Source organism: Strigops habroptila (assembly GCF_004027225.2).
Source record: "Strigops habroptila isolate Jane chromosome 13 unlocalized genomic scaffold, bStrHab1.2.pri S16, whole genome shotgun sequence".
Taxonomy (NCBI): Eukaryota; Metazoa; Chordata; class Aves; order Psittaciformes; family Psittacidae; genus Strigops; species Strigops habroptila.
Genome location: NW_022651054.1, coordinates 12,150,538 through 12,166,897, shown reverse-complemented (window position 1 = coordinate 12,166,897; position 16,360 = coordinate 12,150,538). Strand labels below are relative to the sequence as shown.

Sequence of the window (16,360 nt, the reverse complement as noted above, 5' to 3'; positions counted from 1 at the left end):
TAAACTGTGCTTACTTTGGCATCATCATCCAAGCAACCTGGGAAAGCCCAAATGCTCACCCTTCCTCTCCTCGCTCTGTCTCTTAACTATTCCTCACCGAACCCCATCCTTCCTTCCTTCCTTCCTTCCTTCATTCCTTCCTTCCTTCCTTCCCCACACCCACACCGCCGCCGACGCCGACGCCGCCCCGCCCACAGCCCACCTCGCCCGGCCCTCTTAGGCCTTCACAACCCTGGGCAGCTGTGTACCAGCCGGTGCCCCCGCCCATTCTCCCTCCCTCTTCCACGGTGCGGCCTGAAATTGCGTCTCCCATCTTCAACGAGCACGCGCAGAGCGGCGCAGCGCGGGGTCGGCAGGGCTCGGCGGCAGCGGGGGCCGGGCTTAGGGCCACCCGCGCCTTCCGAGGGGAGGGGAAGAAGAGCGACGGCGGGAGGGGAGGCGGCCGGACGGCTACCGCCAGCGGCCGCCGATCCCCACCCCCCGTGTCCCTGGCCGCGCAGCCTGCGGTCAGCGGGCAGCATGGCTGGCGAGCTGGAGGATCTGAGCAGCCGGGAGGCGCAGAACGTCTGCGAGGCCCTGGGGCGCTACGAGGACACCCTCCGGGGCGCCGTGCGCGAGATCCACGTGGACATCCAGGTGTTCAAGCAGGGCGTGGGGCGGCAGGTGGAGGAGGTGCTGCGCCTCGCCAGCCCCCTGGCGCACACCGTGTCTGAGCTGCAGCAGGAGAACCGGCGCTTGCGGGCGCAGCTGGAGCGCCTGTCCCGGCAGGTGGAGGCCCTCGGCCGGTCGGCGGGGCTGCCGCAGGAGTGGGCGGACGAGGCGGCGCGGAGCCCCCAGGCCGCGGGAGCCGGCTCTCCGGGACAGGGTTCGGCCGGCGGCAGGTTCTCCAGCCATGCCAAGCTGGCTGTCACCGGCCGGAGCCAAGTAAGTGCTGGCCGCGGCCGGGGGGGAGGCCGAGAGGCTGCATGAGCAGATGCCTCGCGGGTGTTGCCAGTCTTTGCGCTGGCGCGGGGGAGCCTGAGGGGCACGGGGCTCCTCTTTTGCAGTGCAGGGTCAAGGGGCTTTTGGGGGATGCTCTGAGACATGGTCTTGGCTTTGATACCACCTGGAGATGTTCCTGATTACGGCACTGCTTGGTCACACTGGGATCTTGGTTAGAGTGGGAGCAACCTGTCAGCTCTGCGTGGTTGGAAGTAGGAGAAGCTGAGGCAGTCTCAGCTGTCAATACACATATGTACAGGGACATCTGTGTATCTTTCTGGACTTGATTCAGGCTGTCTGTGTGCCAGCAGTGCTATTTGCCAGTTGGCAAGCTCACAAGGGAGAACAGCTTAGCATAGAGCAGGCAGTAACATGTTTCCCTAACATATTGACTTTGCATCCTGCACTGAGGCAGTTTTGCAGCATGACCACTGTCCTGCGCTGCTGCAGCTGGTCCCTGAGAGGAGGCCTCAAGCAAGCTGTCATGGCCTCCATGACCTAAACTAGCACAAACACATTCCTCCCAGTGATAAAACTCTCTTTGAAGTGTAGTGGAGCCTTGTAACTTGGTACATGGAAGTCCTAGTTAGTGGGAAACTCATCTGGCGCTGAGATGTTTTGTGTAATACTTTTTCTATGTGTCAGGCTCTATGGAAAGAATTGAGAGCTCCTGTACAATCTTTGACACCAGGAGGTGGCAGTCAGACAATATGTCATGATTCAGTCATGCAAAACTGTCCGATAATAGAGACTTGGCTTTCACAGATGACAGCCTATTTTGTGTAATCTTGATTAAGCCATGTCTTGAGGGGTCTTCATGACTGTTTGAGCGTGAAAAGCAGGTCTGTGGTTTCTCCAGGCTTTGGGGATGGAAAATAAAAACTTGGAAATGAAATTCACTCAGATTGGTGGGAATGAGCAGGGAGTCTGTATTGTGTTCTAGCCTTTTTCATTCCTACTGACTCAAGAATGGGCACTTAGGGCTTCCCGCAGCTGGGCAAGTGGAAGGGTAAAGCTGTTGCTTGATGCATTTTTTCAGCGTAGTTGTGGCAACTGCTGCCTTTTCCCCCTGCATGACAAAGGTAAGCAGCATACACGCAACTTGTAGATCTGTTCCTTTTTGTTCCATGAAGCCATCCACACTTGTTCATATTGCAAGGAACAGAAGTGAGCTGAACGACAGGGAAGGGACAAAGGGATGTGGTTCCTCACACCATTTCACCAGCCTCATCGCCTCTCTGCACACTATAGTTTGTACTTCACACTCTGTGAGAAGTCTTGCATCAAGGTTATGGCAATATTCAGCTTTAGGTATTTGTTTGCATTAAAGCACAGAATGAGCTTTTGGAATTGGAACCTTCTCACTTTGCTTTGAGGGTTCAGGGAAGATCACTTAAGTACTGATAGTTCTTCACTGCCCTCCCAGCAATTTTCCCTGGAAGGCTGGACAAGTTCCCAGGTTAGCATAGCTGACCAAGAAGGAATTTCAGTACTGAGAACCATGGGAGATGTGGCTAGGGCTACATACCCCAAATGCATGCAGTGAAAACATGATTTTGTGGGTAAGGCTCTGATGTGGCTGTGCCCACATGGCTGAAGAGCAAGCCTTAGTTGCTATGCTGGTCACCCAGATTCTCTGTAATGAAGAAAGTATTCCCTCAGGTGCTTGCAATTTGTGGTTTATATGGCCACAGCATATTGTGCTAAACCATGGTGTTGTGTTGTTGAGTATCTGAGTGGTGATCATTGGTTAAAAAAAAAACAACAAAAAAAACCCAAACAAACAAAAAACCCGTCTCATGTGTTTCAGTGGTTTAGACTCAATAACGTCTTGGCTCATCATTCAACCTCCGTGCTTTATGTAGTGAGCACATAAGTGCATCTGGGAACATAGGGCCCAACCTTTAAGTCAAGAAAAGGATTTTCCTTGTCTTGAGTAATGTAGGCATGTAGCTCAAATCCTGCTATGTGCACCTGTGTTCCAATGAAACCAGTTGGAGGTTGACACTTAAATATCTAGGAGGATCAGAATCTAAGCCCGCAGCTCTATACTCTGACAAAAACTGTGTTTAGGCTGCCTTACTGTAATCTACTGCTAGTAAATAAATTCTTAGCAAGATCTCAGACCATAGTTACCAGGAGTTGACTGGGATTTGTACCTGAGGAAATGAAAGTTCTGGTATCTCAAGTAATGGATATTAACAGTCTGTGCACTCTGCAGCATCTAACACAAATAAGTGCTTTTAAAAAATCACCAGGTTGTGTTAGCCTTGTGTTGTGTCTTTAGTTATTTTTGAATTAGTGTAAACAGCAGACAAGGTCCATGAAACTTACTTTTCTTGATTTGTCTTGAATTGATCATGATGGTGTCTGTATTTTACATGGAATATATTTTTCCACCCTATAAATAAATTATTCTAATAATTTGTGATGAAACTATGTAATAAATAAGTAAAATCAAACTACTATTTTGCTCTGTATTTCCTGTGTATGAAAAGCAGAGACAAATTAAGTTCTTACATGTAAACACCCTGCTTCTTTTCTGTTATGTTCCATGGGTTTCATAATTACCTGTAGTATAAAATCTTTTTCAGTAATCTATCTTAAGTCTTTTTGTCTGTCTTTAAAAACAAAACTTATTTGGATTGAGTTTATAAGAATTTTGGATTATGTTTATAACAGCACATTACAGATTTACGTCTTTATTTGTTCATAAAATCTTTTGGCCAATGTGGTAGTTAGATATATGTCTAGAATAAATCGAAACTTTTGAATGGACTTTCTGTTGGGGAGTTTCACTCTACAGCTTCTATGTGTTGCTTTTTGGAAGCTACATTTTTTTAACTGAAGTAATCGTGTCTGTAAAGCACTTTCTTCTTTCTTTAGTTCTCATGAAACTGGATAAATCTCATTATTTTTTGCGTGCGCACACACACACACATAAACCAATGGGGAAAGAAAAATTCTTGGCTGATTTTTCTGGAATTATATTGGCAATCATATGGGAAAAATATGGTGGTTCTCCCAGAAAAGTTATCCCTACAGAAGTTGCAGATTATAATGCAGCTGTAAAGTTTTAGGATCACGCTTAGTTTATGTATTGCTTTTATAGTACATTATCAGAATGGGACTTTTTTCTGCAACAAACAGAAAAAAAACCTGCAGCGCATCAAGTGTTTTATGCAATCTCAATCAATGTCTCCACTATTACACAGTCCTCTGTGTATCACCTTCACAGTGGATTGTGATATCTTTAACAAAAGTGGAAGGCTCTTCCTAAGTGCATGGGGTCTTTGAGGACAAGCATGTGAAAATTGATACAAGTCCTGCATTGCCAGTGCTTAGTTTGTGGGTTTGGCTCTTGGGGTTAGATAGTTGTTCCCTTCTTGTATTGTGGTCAGTAGCACAAGGAAGGCCTGTTCTTCGCATGTGTTTCTGGATATTCTAACTTTTGCTGCTGTTTGAAATTTAGTTCTCATATCTCTTGTCTGTTCTGACAGAGTGTAGATCTGGATGACCGCCACAAATCTGAGTTTAGAAGAGTTTTTAGTTCTTCCATCATTGAAAATGGTGATCAGTCTTCATCAGGTAGGAACAGGGCATGAAATGAAGTAACAGTACTTGTAAAATAACTTGATCCTGGCAGTCATAGAGCAGCTCTCAGATACTCAAGCATTAGAATCTGCTGTGGTTTCAGCATGGGTATTGTACTGTAGCACTGATACAGTTTAACTTTATTTCCTAATTAGGAGTTTAACTTTTAAACTTTATTGTTAAGCATGCTCTATGGTGTTTCATGAATTAGAGATGACTACTGTCACATTATCTTGGGGCACTAGTGATTATAAGGCCTGCTATCCTGGGTGGCATTGTAGTCCTGCATCCCAAAATATTTTGCAAATTACCTGTCCGCTTCCATCATCCTTCAGTGGAGGAAGAGCTTGCTGTCTACATTTTAGAGAAAACAGGCACACAGTGTTTCATAAAACCATGAAAAGAATAATAATGATGACTCTTAACCCACAGCAGGAGATTGGGGGTGGGAGCTGCACGGAGGAAGAGGAGGAGTTTAGCAAACGCAGCTGCTAGTGGATTAATGATCTGAAGAAGTTGAGATTCATGTAGGACAGGTATGATTGCTGGAAGGATCACTTACACTAGGGTTGTTTCTACAGCATGCTGTAAATGGTATTAACGTCCCACAGGGAGAAGCAGATGCAATAATTACAATAACTTGTGAAATAAAGTTGTTGCATGCAAATTGTTTTTTTAACTTTGTTACAAATCTGCAAATAAATTTACTTCTTCTCTCCTTTTCTTCTTACTCAGTAGGTCAGGCGAAAGTCTCCCATGAACTGACCTGTTTTCACATGTCAGAGACATCCCCTGAAGCCCATGCCCCTGCAGTCACCTTACAGATGCCCCATCTTCCCGTTACTGCAGTAACCAGAATACCAGAGAAGTTTTCAGGAGAGACCACTTGTTCAACAGGAACAACTAATGCGTCTGCTGGCCTGCAGGGACAGAGCAAGAGCAAAAATGCGATGGCAGCGAAAACGTCCAATCAGTCAGGTAAGAGAGACAATAATTTGTTTGATGAAGCTGTGACCCATTTCTTTACTTGAAGCAACTGGTGCTACAGGACTTGTCTTGTGACCTAGTGGTAGTTACGAAACTTCACTTCTATGCTACATATCCCATGGTGTGACACCCTGACTTAGAAAATTGTGGGTCCTAGATTCAGCTGTAGGCTGTAATGTCGTATATGCTGAAAATTTTTGCTGCCTGATATAGATGAGTTCATAGCACAGGCTATCTGCTAGCTCAGTTACTGAATAAGTATCTCTTCAATGCTATTTTAATGAAATTCGCAAGAATTTTTAGTGCTTTGAGGCCTGAGGCCCCCTGAGAAGTTAGGCAGGTATTTGGCTAATGGGCTCAACATTTGGAGGGAGGAATGACCAACAGCAGACTGACACATACACACAAGTCAAAATGATTACAGAATCTTACTTATATCTTAATTTAGTTGGTTTTGTTGTGTTTTAAATAAAGCTCATTCGTATTGAAGTCATTCATCTCTGAGTTGTATTTCATGTACATGAAATGGTGACACTTACAGATCGGACTATATGTGTTGGTCAGAAATTACAGAGACACCAGATTGAATTGCCAGCAAGAGAGAGGGATTATTTGCAGATTATTCTTCTAACTTTTATTTTATTAAAGCTGAGAATGTAGCAAAGCCTCTCTTTGTCTTTTTTCTGCTGTTTCAGTGAAGGCCTGGAATTCAAGTACAGTGACAACAGTGGATTCATCTGCTACTGGAGGTGAGTGTTCTTATCAGCGTGTCCTTATGCAACACAAATTGAGGGGGATTCCATGCTCCGTGTCTGGGGGATTCGGATCTGAGCATATAGTTCCGATTAATAGGTATATGGTAATATTAAAATTGCATGCAGATTCAGTTTCCCAGGTATCATGGAAGGTTGTTCCACTGTATCAGATTCTCAATCCATTCAAAGCAAGGGGTACTTACCCTTATTTGCACAGAAGCGTGCATGTGTACTGTTAGGTAATCTCTGCAGTGGAAACAATAGGTGCCAGAAAAGTATGGCAGAACAGACAGTCTGAGCAGTGAAGATTTCAGCTGACCAAGTGAAAACTGTGCCTGAAATCAAGGTAATGGCAGTTGGAAAGTGGTGAGCCCACCCTATGGATGGTGAAGCAAATTCCTTTGAGCAGAATAGCAGTAACTAGTCTTATTCATATATGAATGTGCCAAAGGACAAAATGCCTTAAGGATTTTCAATTTCAGTTGAAATAGATGAGTTGAGCTCTATCCAAAAGTATTTTGGATTGATGTCACCAAGCTTTTACTGTCTACACCATGTACTGGCATTTCACAGTGGTCTCAATGTCAGTTTAGTGAAGACGTAGCTCAGCTAGAATAAGGATCAGCTCTGAGATTTGCATAAATTTCTGGCAATTGTTTGTGGTCCCAAATTTGTCACATCTGTATGTTGGCATTTACTAGGGCATTTTACATGAGAAATTTAGTTGATCTGGATTCCTTCTATAAGCAGTGGGGAGAGTTTGCATTTTCAGAGTCTTATCAACAGTAATCAGGTTGGATTGCTTCTAAGATGCAGTTTTTCTTCATGTATAGAAGGAGCCTTCAGTAAATGAGTTGCTGGCTTATGCAAAAAGTTTTGGCTTTAGTGTGTTAAAAATGGGCAAGTCACTCCGTTGCTCTGCATTTACAGAGCGTAGCTGGTGTCCAGAGCTGGCCTATAAGAGGCAAAGCACAAAAAGTAGAACCTCTGGAGGTTCTGGTGGTCTGAAGCCATCTTTGCAACCCTTGCAGTCTGTTTGACTTTAAAAACTAAAACATTTCCTGGTGAAAATTAGGTAATTTAAATTATGCTCTCAGTCATGGCAGACTTCCTAGGACTACTTATGTCTACCAGAATGACTATTGCAAGATGAGCTGTAGCACAGTTTCTTCCTTTTGCTGGAATGTTGTCCATGGCAGCATACCCTCTTCTTGAGGTCTGCACAAAGGCCCGAAATGATCAAACCTTCCCAGCACAGTTTTGTCAAAGGCAACTTCTCACAGCCCTTTCTGGCATGTTCATACCATCCTTACTGCAGTGCAGTGATTTTGCAGGGGGATTAAACCCCTGGGGAAGATCCCTTCCCAGTTTATTAGATCAAACTAGAAGTTAGACAGGCTTGCAGCTATTCACTGCGGTGAGTGTGTGGCTGTCTCTCAGGAAATGGTTTGGAAATGTATGAGGAAAGGAGATAAAACAAGTTTCTGCCCTAATGTATCTTGTCTTTCCTGTTTTTATACAGAGAATACTACTGTCACTAAATCTGTCTCAACTGTGAGCTATGGGACGAGTAGTGGAACCAAAACTGGTGAAAGGTATGCATTTTACTTCACATTTTGTTAGGCCATTGTAGTCAGTATAGTCTCAAGGGACTTTTTTGCTGGTGTGGAGAACAGGTGAGTCCCAGATGCTGTATTTTAAGCGTTGGATGTATAATTGTACATTAACCTACTTGCCCCATTACATTAACCTAGTTAATATGTTCTATGTGTGTACTGTGTCCATCAACATGTAAATGGGCATATTCCTCTTAACACCATTTCTACTTTCAGGGGATAACCCATCAATGACTACTGGAATAATCACATTACCTGTACTAAAACCATCTTAGTAATGTACTGTATAATAGTAGTTTTTGTTCAACATGACAGTGCTTGAATCATAACCTGAGTTGTCTCAGGTCAAACAGTTCCTCATTTCTAGCCATACCTGTAGCTGACATACCAGGTTATCTATTGATTGTACTTGTCATGTGAAATCAGCAATGTGCACCATATTAGATCCTATATGTCTAGCTTCAGGACCCCCTAAAACCCTCGCATGACTGCTCTTTTGTGCCTCTGGTTCCTGCGTTAGTGCCATATCTCAGCTGATCCTCACAGCTTTCTTTGCATGACACATCTGGTAGGCTATGTATCAACATCTCACCCATGATTGCAGCATTGGATAGCCTTAGCACTTTTGGTTCCCTTGGTTTTGGGAGGCTTCTTCAGGCTGCCATGCCAGTGCACCAAAGAACAGGTGAGTCCCAGATGCTGTATTTAAGCCCATGAAAGTTTGTGAGCTTTCCTGAGGGCTAAATGGATCAGAGATGGGAAGGGATAAAAATCTTTTGTAGAGCAATTTGAAGCAGCCCTAATTGTGGATTTCAGCACTATTACAGAGTTAGTCAGTAAAACTCTCAGTGCCAGCAGTGGATTTTTGTTAGGAGGAGCAAGTTGTCAGGCCCTTTGAAAATACTTTTTAAAATACTCAGCTGTGTTAAAATTTGTACGTTGGGCTTATTTTTGGAAACCAACGTATAACCGCCATCAAATATCCTTAGTTTGGCTAGCCTAGAGTTTAGTTTGTAGATAAATGCCTTCCTGAGGACTGCTACACATTCTCGATTAACTTAGAGTCACAGTTGCTTAGTATAGGATTACATGGTATCACAATTACTGCTGGCATATCCAGGCATCCTCAGCATGTAAAATATCCATCATGAAAAGTGGGAGGGCAGCTAATTTAAATCTCTTAAATTGGGCTTGCATCTGCCTTGAAAATTATGCCAAATTTGTCATTACATTTCTTCTGAGTTAGTTCCAACATCCACACTTTCATATTTGAGTCATGATACACTGAGCACCCTAGAGAACTTGCTGTCTGATCTGACCTCCATCTGTACCAGAAATTAATGTGTGACACTGATTCATTGCTCTTTGCCTCAGTTTCCCAATCTCTGTCATGTGGAACATTTCCAAATGTGACCTATTGCTGGTGAAGTGGTTTACGTCTCAAATAAACACAAATTAGAATATAATCCTATATTTCTCGGTCAAATTACCAGCATGTGGTCAGCAAAGCAACACTGACCCAAGATCGGAATTCTGTGTATTCTAACTAAAAGGTTGAAAAGTGCTTTCTGAATTACTCTTCAAGTTCTGTATTTAAAAGGTGATTTACCCTCCAGGAACCCCAAAGTTGGAAGTTAGTGCTGCTCTGTGGCTACAGTGGGGCAGTGGGGTTGTTTTTTTCTTTTTGGTTTTGGGGGTGTTTTTTCTCTCTCTCTCTTTTTTTTTTTTTTTTTTTTTTTCCTCCTTTCTCAGAGGTGTTTAATTGTTGTCAGCACTTCTGACTTGTCCAGCTATGTCTTATTTGTAAAAGTACCTTTCATTTTCACATAAATTGCTTTTGACTCATTCAGGTCCTCTTGAAACAGCTCTTTTGGGAGGTTTAGAGTAGGCAACAGTTGGACCTTTATGCTGACTCCTAGCACTGTTAAATGTTTTGTTTAACAATATACTTTCCATGTTATGTTTCTCCAGTGCCACTGACAGTTACTGTGATGTGAACCCCAGCTCTCACTCCTCTCCTCCCCCTGTACAGCGCCAAGTTGAAAGGAGGCGAGAACTGGTGCGGTCTCAGACGCTCCCACGGGCTATAGGAACACAGGCCAGGAAAGCGCTTTTCGACAAATCTGAATATGAGGCTGGAAAGTATGTCAAAGTCTCGTCTCCAGCATGGGTTTGTTAATGGGAAACAGATTTGTCAACTACCGGCAGAGGACAGCTGGGTGGGAGGACTTGGCTCTCTCAATGTAGAATTTTGAGCTAAGGGACAATACGAGGTCATGTGTAGCTTCACTGACTTCACAGACTGAATGCTGGAAATTCACATCTACAGATTCTTCTGGCTTTAAAGGTCTTCAGCTGAAGAAGCAAGTGCCTTTTATGAGGAGAGAGTGCTGTGAAAGATGCCTTCTCTGTTATTATAAGAGACTAGGAATATAGTGATTTTCTGTTGCCGTTCATTAAGGACCAAAAGCATGGACTATTCTTTATGTACCATGTTGGGGGTATGATTTAAATAGAAAAGGCTTGGAATGGGTCCTGGCCTTAGGGAAATGGAACTTAGTTTTTCTTGCAGGACCAACGAATTGAAGTTTCAGCAACATGTTTCTCAAATATCACCTGGACAGGGGCTGACCTGGGCAAGGTTGCGTAGATGGTGCTGACAAGTAGGTTTAAGTTTTTCTAGAATGTAATTTAATCTGATCTCTGTTAATTTTCCAGAGGAAAAGGTGAATCCAGAGCTAAGCTGAAGAGGTCACAGAGTTTTGCCGTTGCCAGCGCTAGCAGCATTAAACAAATTCTGTTAGACTGGTGTCGTTCAAAAACCATAGGATACAAGGTGAAGACACACTCGCACTTTCAGCTTGCTCTTTTTCAGGAGAGTTTGCCAAAAAAGTATACTCAAAAAGTGCACGTAAAACATGCTAGACAATGAGTTAACTTACACAAGGCCATCAAGTTCTGTGTGGGTAACACAAGCATCATGGTTTGCATGGGCAGCACTTCCAGACAGTGATTGCATGAGTGAGATTCTGTATGTCTGTCAAAGCAATGCATTAGTGTTTGTCTGAAAGCCTACATTTTTCTGCTTCTGGATAAAGACTTCAGTATACACTTGCGTTTTTTTCTTAGTTGCAGGCTTTTGCATTCTTATCGTATATGGCAAGATCTGAATAACATTTTGCCAGTATGTGGAGACTATGGCCCTTTTGCTACACAGCAGACCAAAGTACCCTCTACTGGTATTGGACATGTGAATTTATAGTAGATAGTTGAGGCTGAATCACATGGTGTTAGTGAGCTAATTTCTATGAGGTAACATCAGTGTAGCTAAAAGAATTCAGCAGTTGAGATTTTAGCAATTTTACCCTTAAACTGAAATTGCCAACGTAATATCCATGAGAAAAAAATTATTTGTGTGTGTAATATGTTTTTCAGAGTTATTGTAAAATGTGCATTATTATTGCTGAACTCTAAATTATAGTATACATAAGCAGAACTAGTGAAAATTACTGTCAGTTGCTTACCAGAAAAGCTGGGGCTTGAATTTTATGATGACAAAGTAGCATGAGACAGGGGCCCAAATATGTTTCTTTTCACTGTGGCAGTGGAAAGTAATAATAAGCATTTGTTCTAAGAATCAGGTTTTGCAATAAGTGTAATACTTCCTATATTTCTACTTATCTGTGTGTAAACAGGCATTGAATTGCGCCTTACTGAAAGCAAAGCAAGCAAGCATAATGTTTAGCTAGTGCTATTCACAGCCACAAAATGAACTGTTCTTCAATTATAAATGCTTTACAGGGATAATCACTGTCCCTAGTTTTCACAGATACTCAGCTGGTGCATTGGGCCTGCTCCAGAGCTCATGTTGAGGAGATTCTTCCCAGTATTTTCATTGGGGTTTGGATCAGGCACCTTGGCTGATGTCTGCTTTGCATCTGGGCATTTCAGGCAAAAGGCTTTCATTTGCTGAGCATGTGTTTTTTCTCAGAATACAAATAGTGTAACAGATATACTAAGAGGGAAAGAAAAACATGAAGCCTGTGCTCTGTTGCTTTCATTAGTGGGAGAGGACAGAAAACTTCAGTAAGCAAAAGCAGTTGCTCTTCCCTCTTCACCCATATTACGTTAACACGCATGATTTTTTCATCATGACAGCACATTGATCTCCAGAACTTCTCCTCAAGCTGGAATGATGGGATGGCATTTTGTGCTCTTGTGCATTCTTTCTTTCCTGAGGCTTTTGATTATAATAAGCTGGACCCAGCTAATCGCAAGCAGAACTTTGAGCTGGCCTTCACCGTGGCTGAGTGAGTATGACATTAGATCTCTGTGAAGTGCTTCCGGTTCAAGTCTAATGTGGCTGGGCAGCAGTGAAGAGTTTAATCATTCTTATAGATCTTGTATCACTAGCTTACATGTATCATGCCAAAAAAGATGATAAAGCGCTGCCTAGAGAATGCACAGAACATGAGCCTTGGCAGTCTGGAGTCAGAGGTGGTTTTACCAGGCACAGGATTATTCACTGGAAACAATCCACAGCCGCATGGGCCTTCATTGGCACATTTAATCTCTTCTCATGTTTCCCTGTTCTTTTGGAACTTTGTATATAATAACCAGAAGAACTCAAGATTTGCAAACTCGCATGACCCTGCTTACTGAGACTTGGGCAGGTGAATGTGAGATTGGGCTACATGCTACAGATACCAGGGATGTGAATGGCAGTCAGTGGAAAAAAAAAACCAAACCCTACAGGGCTTTGGATCAGATCCCAGTATAGAGGAGGAGGGAAAGAGCCGGAATATTCCATGGTCACAAAAATAACAATCTAGAGATTGTTAGAACCTGAGCTTGACCATTTCATAGTAAAATGAAATGTTGCTGATAAACCTCAGGATTTCTTAAATGCCTCAATGATGCTCAAATCAAAGCAGCAAATGAATCTTGGCATTGGTTACAGGCTTCAAGATGTAACTCTTGATTTACTGTATCTGTTTTATCATTACAACAGGAAAATGGCTCACTGCGATCGTCTGATAGAAGTGGATGACATGATGGTGATGGGTCACAAGCCAGATCCCATGTGTGTCTTCACGTATGTCCAGTCTCTATACAATCATCTACGATGCTTTGAATAAACCCACTGACACCTCTCCAGCCTGAAGGGTCAAGTACACTGCTAACAGGAAGAGTGGCATTTTGCAAATGGAACACTGTTATTTCTTGCTTTTTATTGTCCCTTTGCTTACATTCAGCTGTGTGGCTGACTGAAGTGTTGCTGAGCAATGCCCCCAAAGTCTTGCATCACATCAGCATGTCAGTAATACAGAAATACATTTTAAAAAGGCAGAAAACATAGGGAAGGGTAACTTTGGTGCTAGTAGAAGGTTGGATTTTTAATATTCTTAAATTTAAAGATCACAGGAAGCTAAATTGCTGCTCCTGTCTTTTAAGCTGGGGACACAGTCTTATGCAGTGACAGATAACTCTGCTACGAAGGTGTTCCCTCTTAAAATGCAGGTAAAACTCCAGAAAATAGCATCTTCAATTCCATTTCTCTGTTAAGCATGGCACAAAATCAGTAGCAGATGGACAAGGAAAATTCCGAGAGTACTCAACTGCTAGGGCATTATTGCCTCTCCTCTACCCTACCCCCCCACTGTAGCATACACGCATGTACACACACACATCACAGGCATTGTTCTGTTCTCTTAAAGCCAAACAAGAACATAGCCTCTTACCTGCTGACTGGGGCGACATCAGATAACTACCATGTTACACAACAGCATTTGTCTGTAATGGTCAAATCTAAAGTGATTTGCTTAGAGGCTTGCTAAAGCCTCTGCTTGCAGTCCTGCATTAATTTCTTGATCATGAAGAATAGCAACAGCTGGGCTGTTCTGTGTATGAGAGTATGTTTGCATGATTTAGAATTACAGGGAAGGCGGGGGGGTTAGCAAGGTACAAAATCCTCTGAACAGTCCTAATAGATGCAAGACTGTAATGTGCTTTGACCCAGACTCTGGGGGAAAGCAACTCTCCAGTGTGTACCAGAATGAAATCTTGATGACTTGCTCAATCCTTGTGCTGACTCAGAGGTGGACAGGCAATATGCCAAAAAAGTATGAAAGGTGGGAGTCTTGAAATGCCTCGGACTAGTTTTCGTTTTCAGTTAAATCAGTGTTAAAACCACAATACAGTAGGATTATCCCAGATTTACTGGACAAAAAGGTCATGTGTCACCCTTTCTGGTTTTTTCTTTGATAAATCAACAGAGCTTTGTTTTCATAGTGAATGTTAAAAATAAAACCAGTAAAAAAGCATACTTCAAAAAAGAAGCTTTTTACAAGTACTTCTACCCTAAGAACAGGCTCATAGAAAGTAAAAACTGAAAGCCATGAGCCCTCTGCTCATGCTAGAAAATGTTTTTTAACCTGCATTTGTCCTTTTTGTAGATATTTATAAACATTACTTTGGCTCTGTATTGATGACCATTTATAATAAAATGTCACATGCTCTTCAGATTTACTACTTCTCTTTAGAATGAAGGGGCAGATAACAAAGTAAACTCAGTGAAAAGAACCTAGAGCTTTTCCTTAGAAGATTTTTATTCTAGTCATAATGCTGTGTGCTCCGAATTTCAGTTTTAAAAGTACAGAGGTGGCATTTACCACCTCTCCGGGCAACCTGTGGCAGTGTTTAGTGGCGTTTGGAACAAGATTTTAGTTCAGCCTCCCTTTCTAGTGAAGTTTACTTAAGAAACCCTGAGTGAAGTAACCACTTTCATTAGCCATCTCAGAAAAAAAAAAAAAACCAAAAAAAAACCCAAACAAACAAAAAAAAACCACCACACACAGAGGGGAAAAAAAAAAAAAACCCAAAACAAAAAACCCAAAAAAACCAAACCCCAACCCCCAAAATGTGCAAAGGTAAAGTATAACTTAATGTGAAGGTCTGGATCATCAAGTTCTGTTTGAAGGGTACCTAGGCTGTTACTATGACACTATGGAAACATTTGAAAGACTTTTAGTATCCAAAAGATACTTGGTCAAACTAGCATTGTTGATCTCACAGCTTTAATCCAAGTGGACAGAGGTTGGGTGAGCTGTTCATATTTGTCATATGACTTCAGGTTTTGGCTTTGTCTTGAATGACCATAGTTCTGAGAAGGAAGCGTGCTCCTGTTGCTCCATGAAATGCACCTTAAGGATAAACACACCATACTTGCGTTTTGGAGAGGTGATTAAAGTAAGCATGATCAGAAATCTATCCACAACTGGCACATGCAATACATGTACTTGCATTCTTACAGCAGAATATTTTCAATTGACTAGCAGAGCCAAGTTCCATCATAGCTATAAGAAGAGGAGAAATACTGGCTTTATACATCACATTCCTTCGTAGTCCCAGATCATGGGTGATTTTCCTGTCAAATGAATGTTAAAGACACAGGTAAGTGGTTGGCCAGTTCAGGCCTACTAGCATATTACAGACATTATTGCCAATTCACTGGGGGGGGTGGGAGTGTGCGTTACATCTTTTCTATGACTTAATTTGCTGTCACAGGTATCCAGAAGCTATTTTATAGGGTTTTTTTAAAGTCTTCCCACTTCAGAGAGGTGATGGTAAAGATATCTGGTACTTGCCAGCAAACTAATTGCAGGGGAGTGGAAGACAATAAGCTGATTTTAACTGCTCGTGGTTTGCATGTAGGAAGATGAGGGAGATGGTGTTACGACATAATTTTAACTTTGACTATGAGATTGTATTATTAAATCCAAATTAAAGTATGTAATGTATGCCTCTGCTGGATTTTTTTAAGAAAAAAAAAGTGCCAAGAGTGTGTGTGTGTATATATGACAGCAAATGTGTTCAGCGTGAGTGATAAAGAGAACAACATGTTAAGTCAGTATAGTATATGTTTTACACGGATGGACTGTTTCCTGGCTTTTCTAATGTTTCTGCACTGTATCAAAAATTCAGTACTATTTAAAGTGGTTTATTGTGACTTGATTCAACTTTTAAAGGCCAGATCAGTTCGTTCTATGCAAGATTTTCAAAGTAATCTCAGCAGAGACATCACCCACGTTTTAAAATTATGTTTGTGTACAACTTCCCACAGCAGGGAAGTCCTCCTTGGAAGTACAATAATTGGATGGATGCCTTTCAACACTTTTCCCTTTGTGTGACATTTCCAATGAGGTGTATGCTCTTGGATACATGTAATTAGGTATAAAAATAGCCCACATGGTTCAACCTGTGTCATTAATTTAAACCTGGCCTGGTTTGCAGAGATAGTTTTAAAGTGCCCAAAATAAAAGTTGGCATTGCTTTATGTAAGGTGCATTTAAAAGTCACTTTTGGTTCTGCTAAAATAGCTCTGTGTCTACATAAAGCCTCAGTGGAATTAACATAGAATCACAGATA

At 42.2% G+C, this 16,360-nt stretch overlaps 1 protein-coding gene across 4 annotated transcripts; it reads left to right on the top strand.

The window, feature by feature from the left end:
* The first annotated feature begins 277 nt into the window (after positions 1-277).
* SMTNL2 (smoothelin like 2) lies at positions 278-15,728 on the top strand. 4 transcript variants are annotated; one of them, XM_030472199.1, is made up of 9 exons: positions 278-924; positions 4,482-4,562; positions 5,307-5,553; positions 6,258-6,311; positions 7,840-7,912; positions 9,905-10,075; positions 10,652-10,769; positions 12,092-12,243; positions 12,945-15,728. In XM_030472199.1, the coding sequence occupies exons 1-9, from the start codon at positions 520-522 to the stop codon at positions 13,069-13,071; spliced, it is 1,428 nt and encodes a 475-aa protein (XP_030328059.1). In that variant the 5' UTR covers positions 278-519; the 3' UTR covers positions 13,072-15,728. The 4 variants fall into 4 exon arrangements, with proteins under 4 accessions (XP_030328059.1, XP_030328061.1, XP_030328060.1 ...); XM_030472201.1 differs by having other exon boundaries at positions 4,482-4,564; positions 5,312-5,553; XM_030472200.1 differs by having other exon boundaries at positions 4,482-4,569; positions 5,314-5,553.
* The last annotated feature ends 632 nt before the right edge of the window (positions 15,729-16,360 follow it).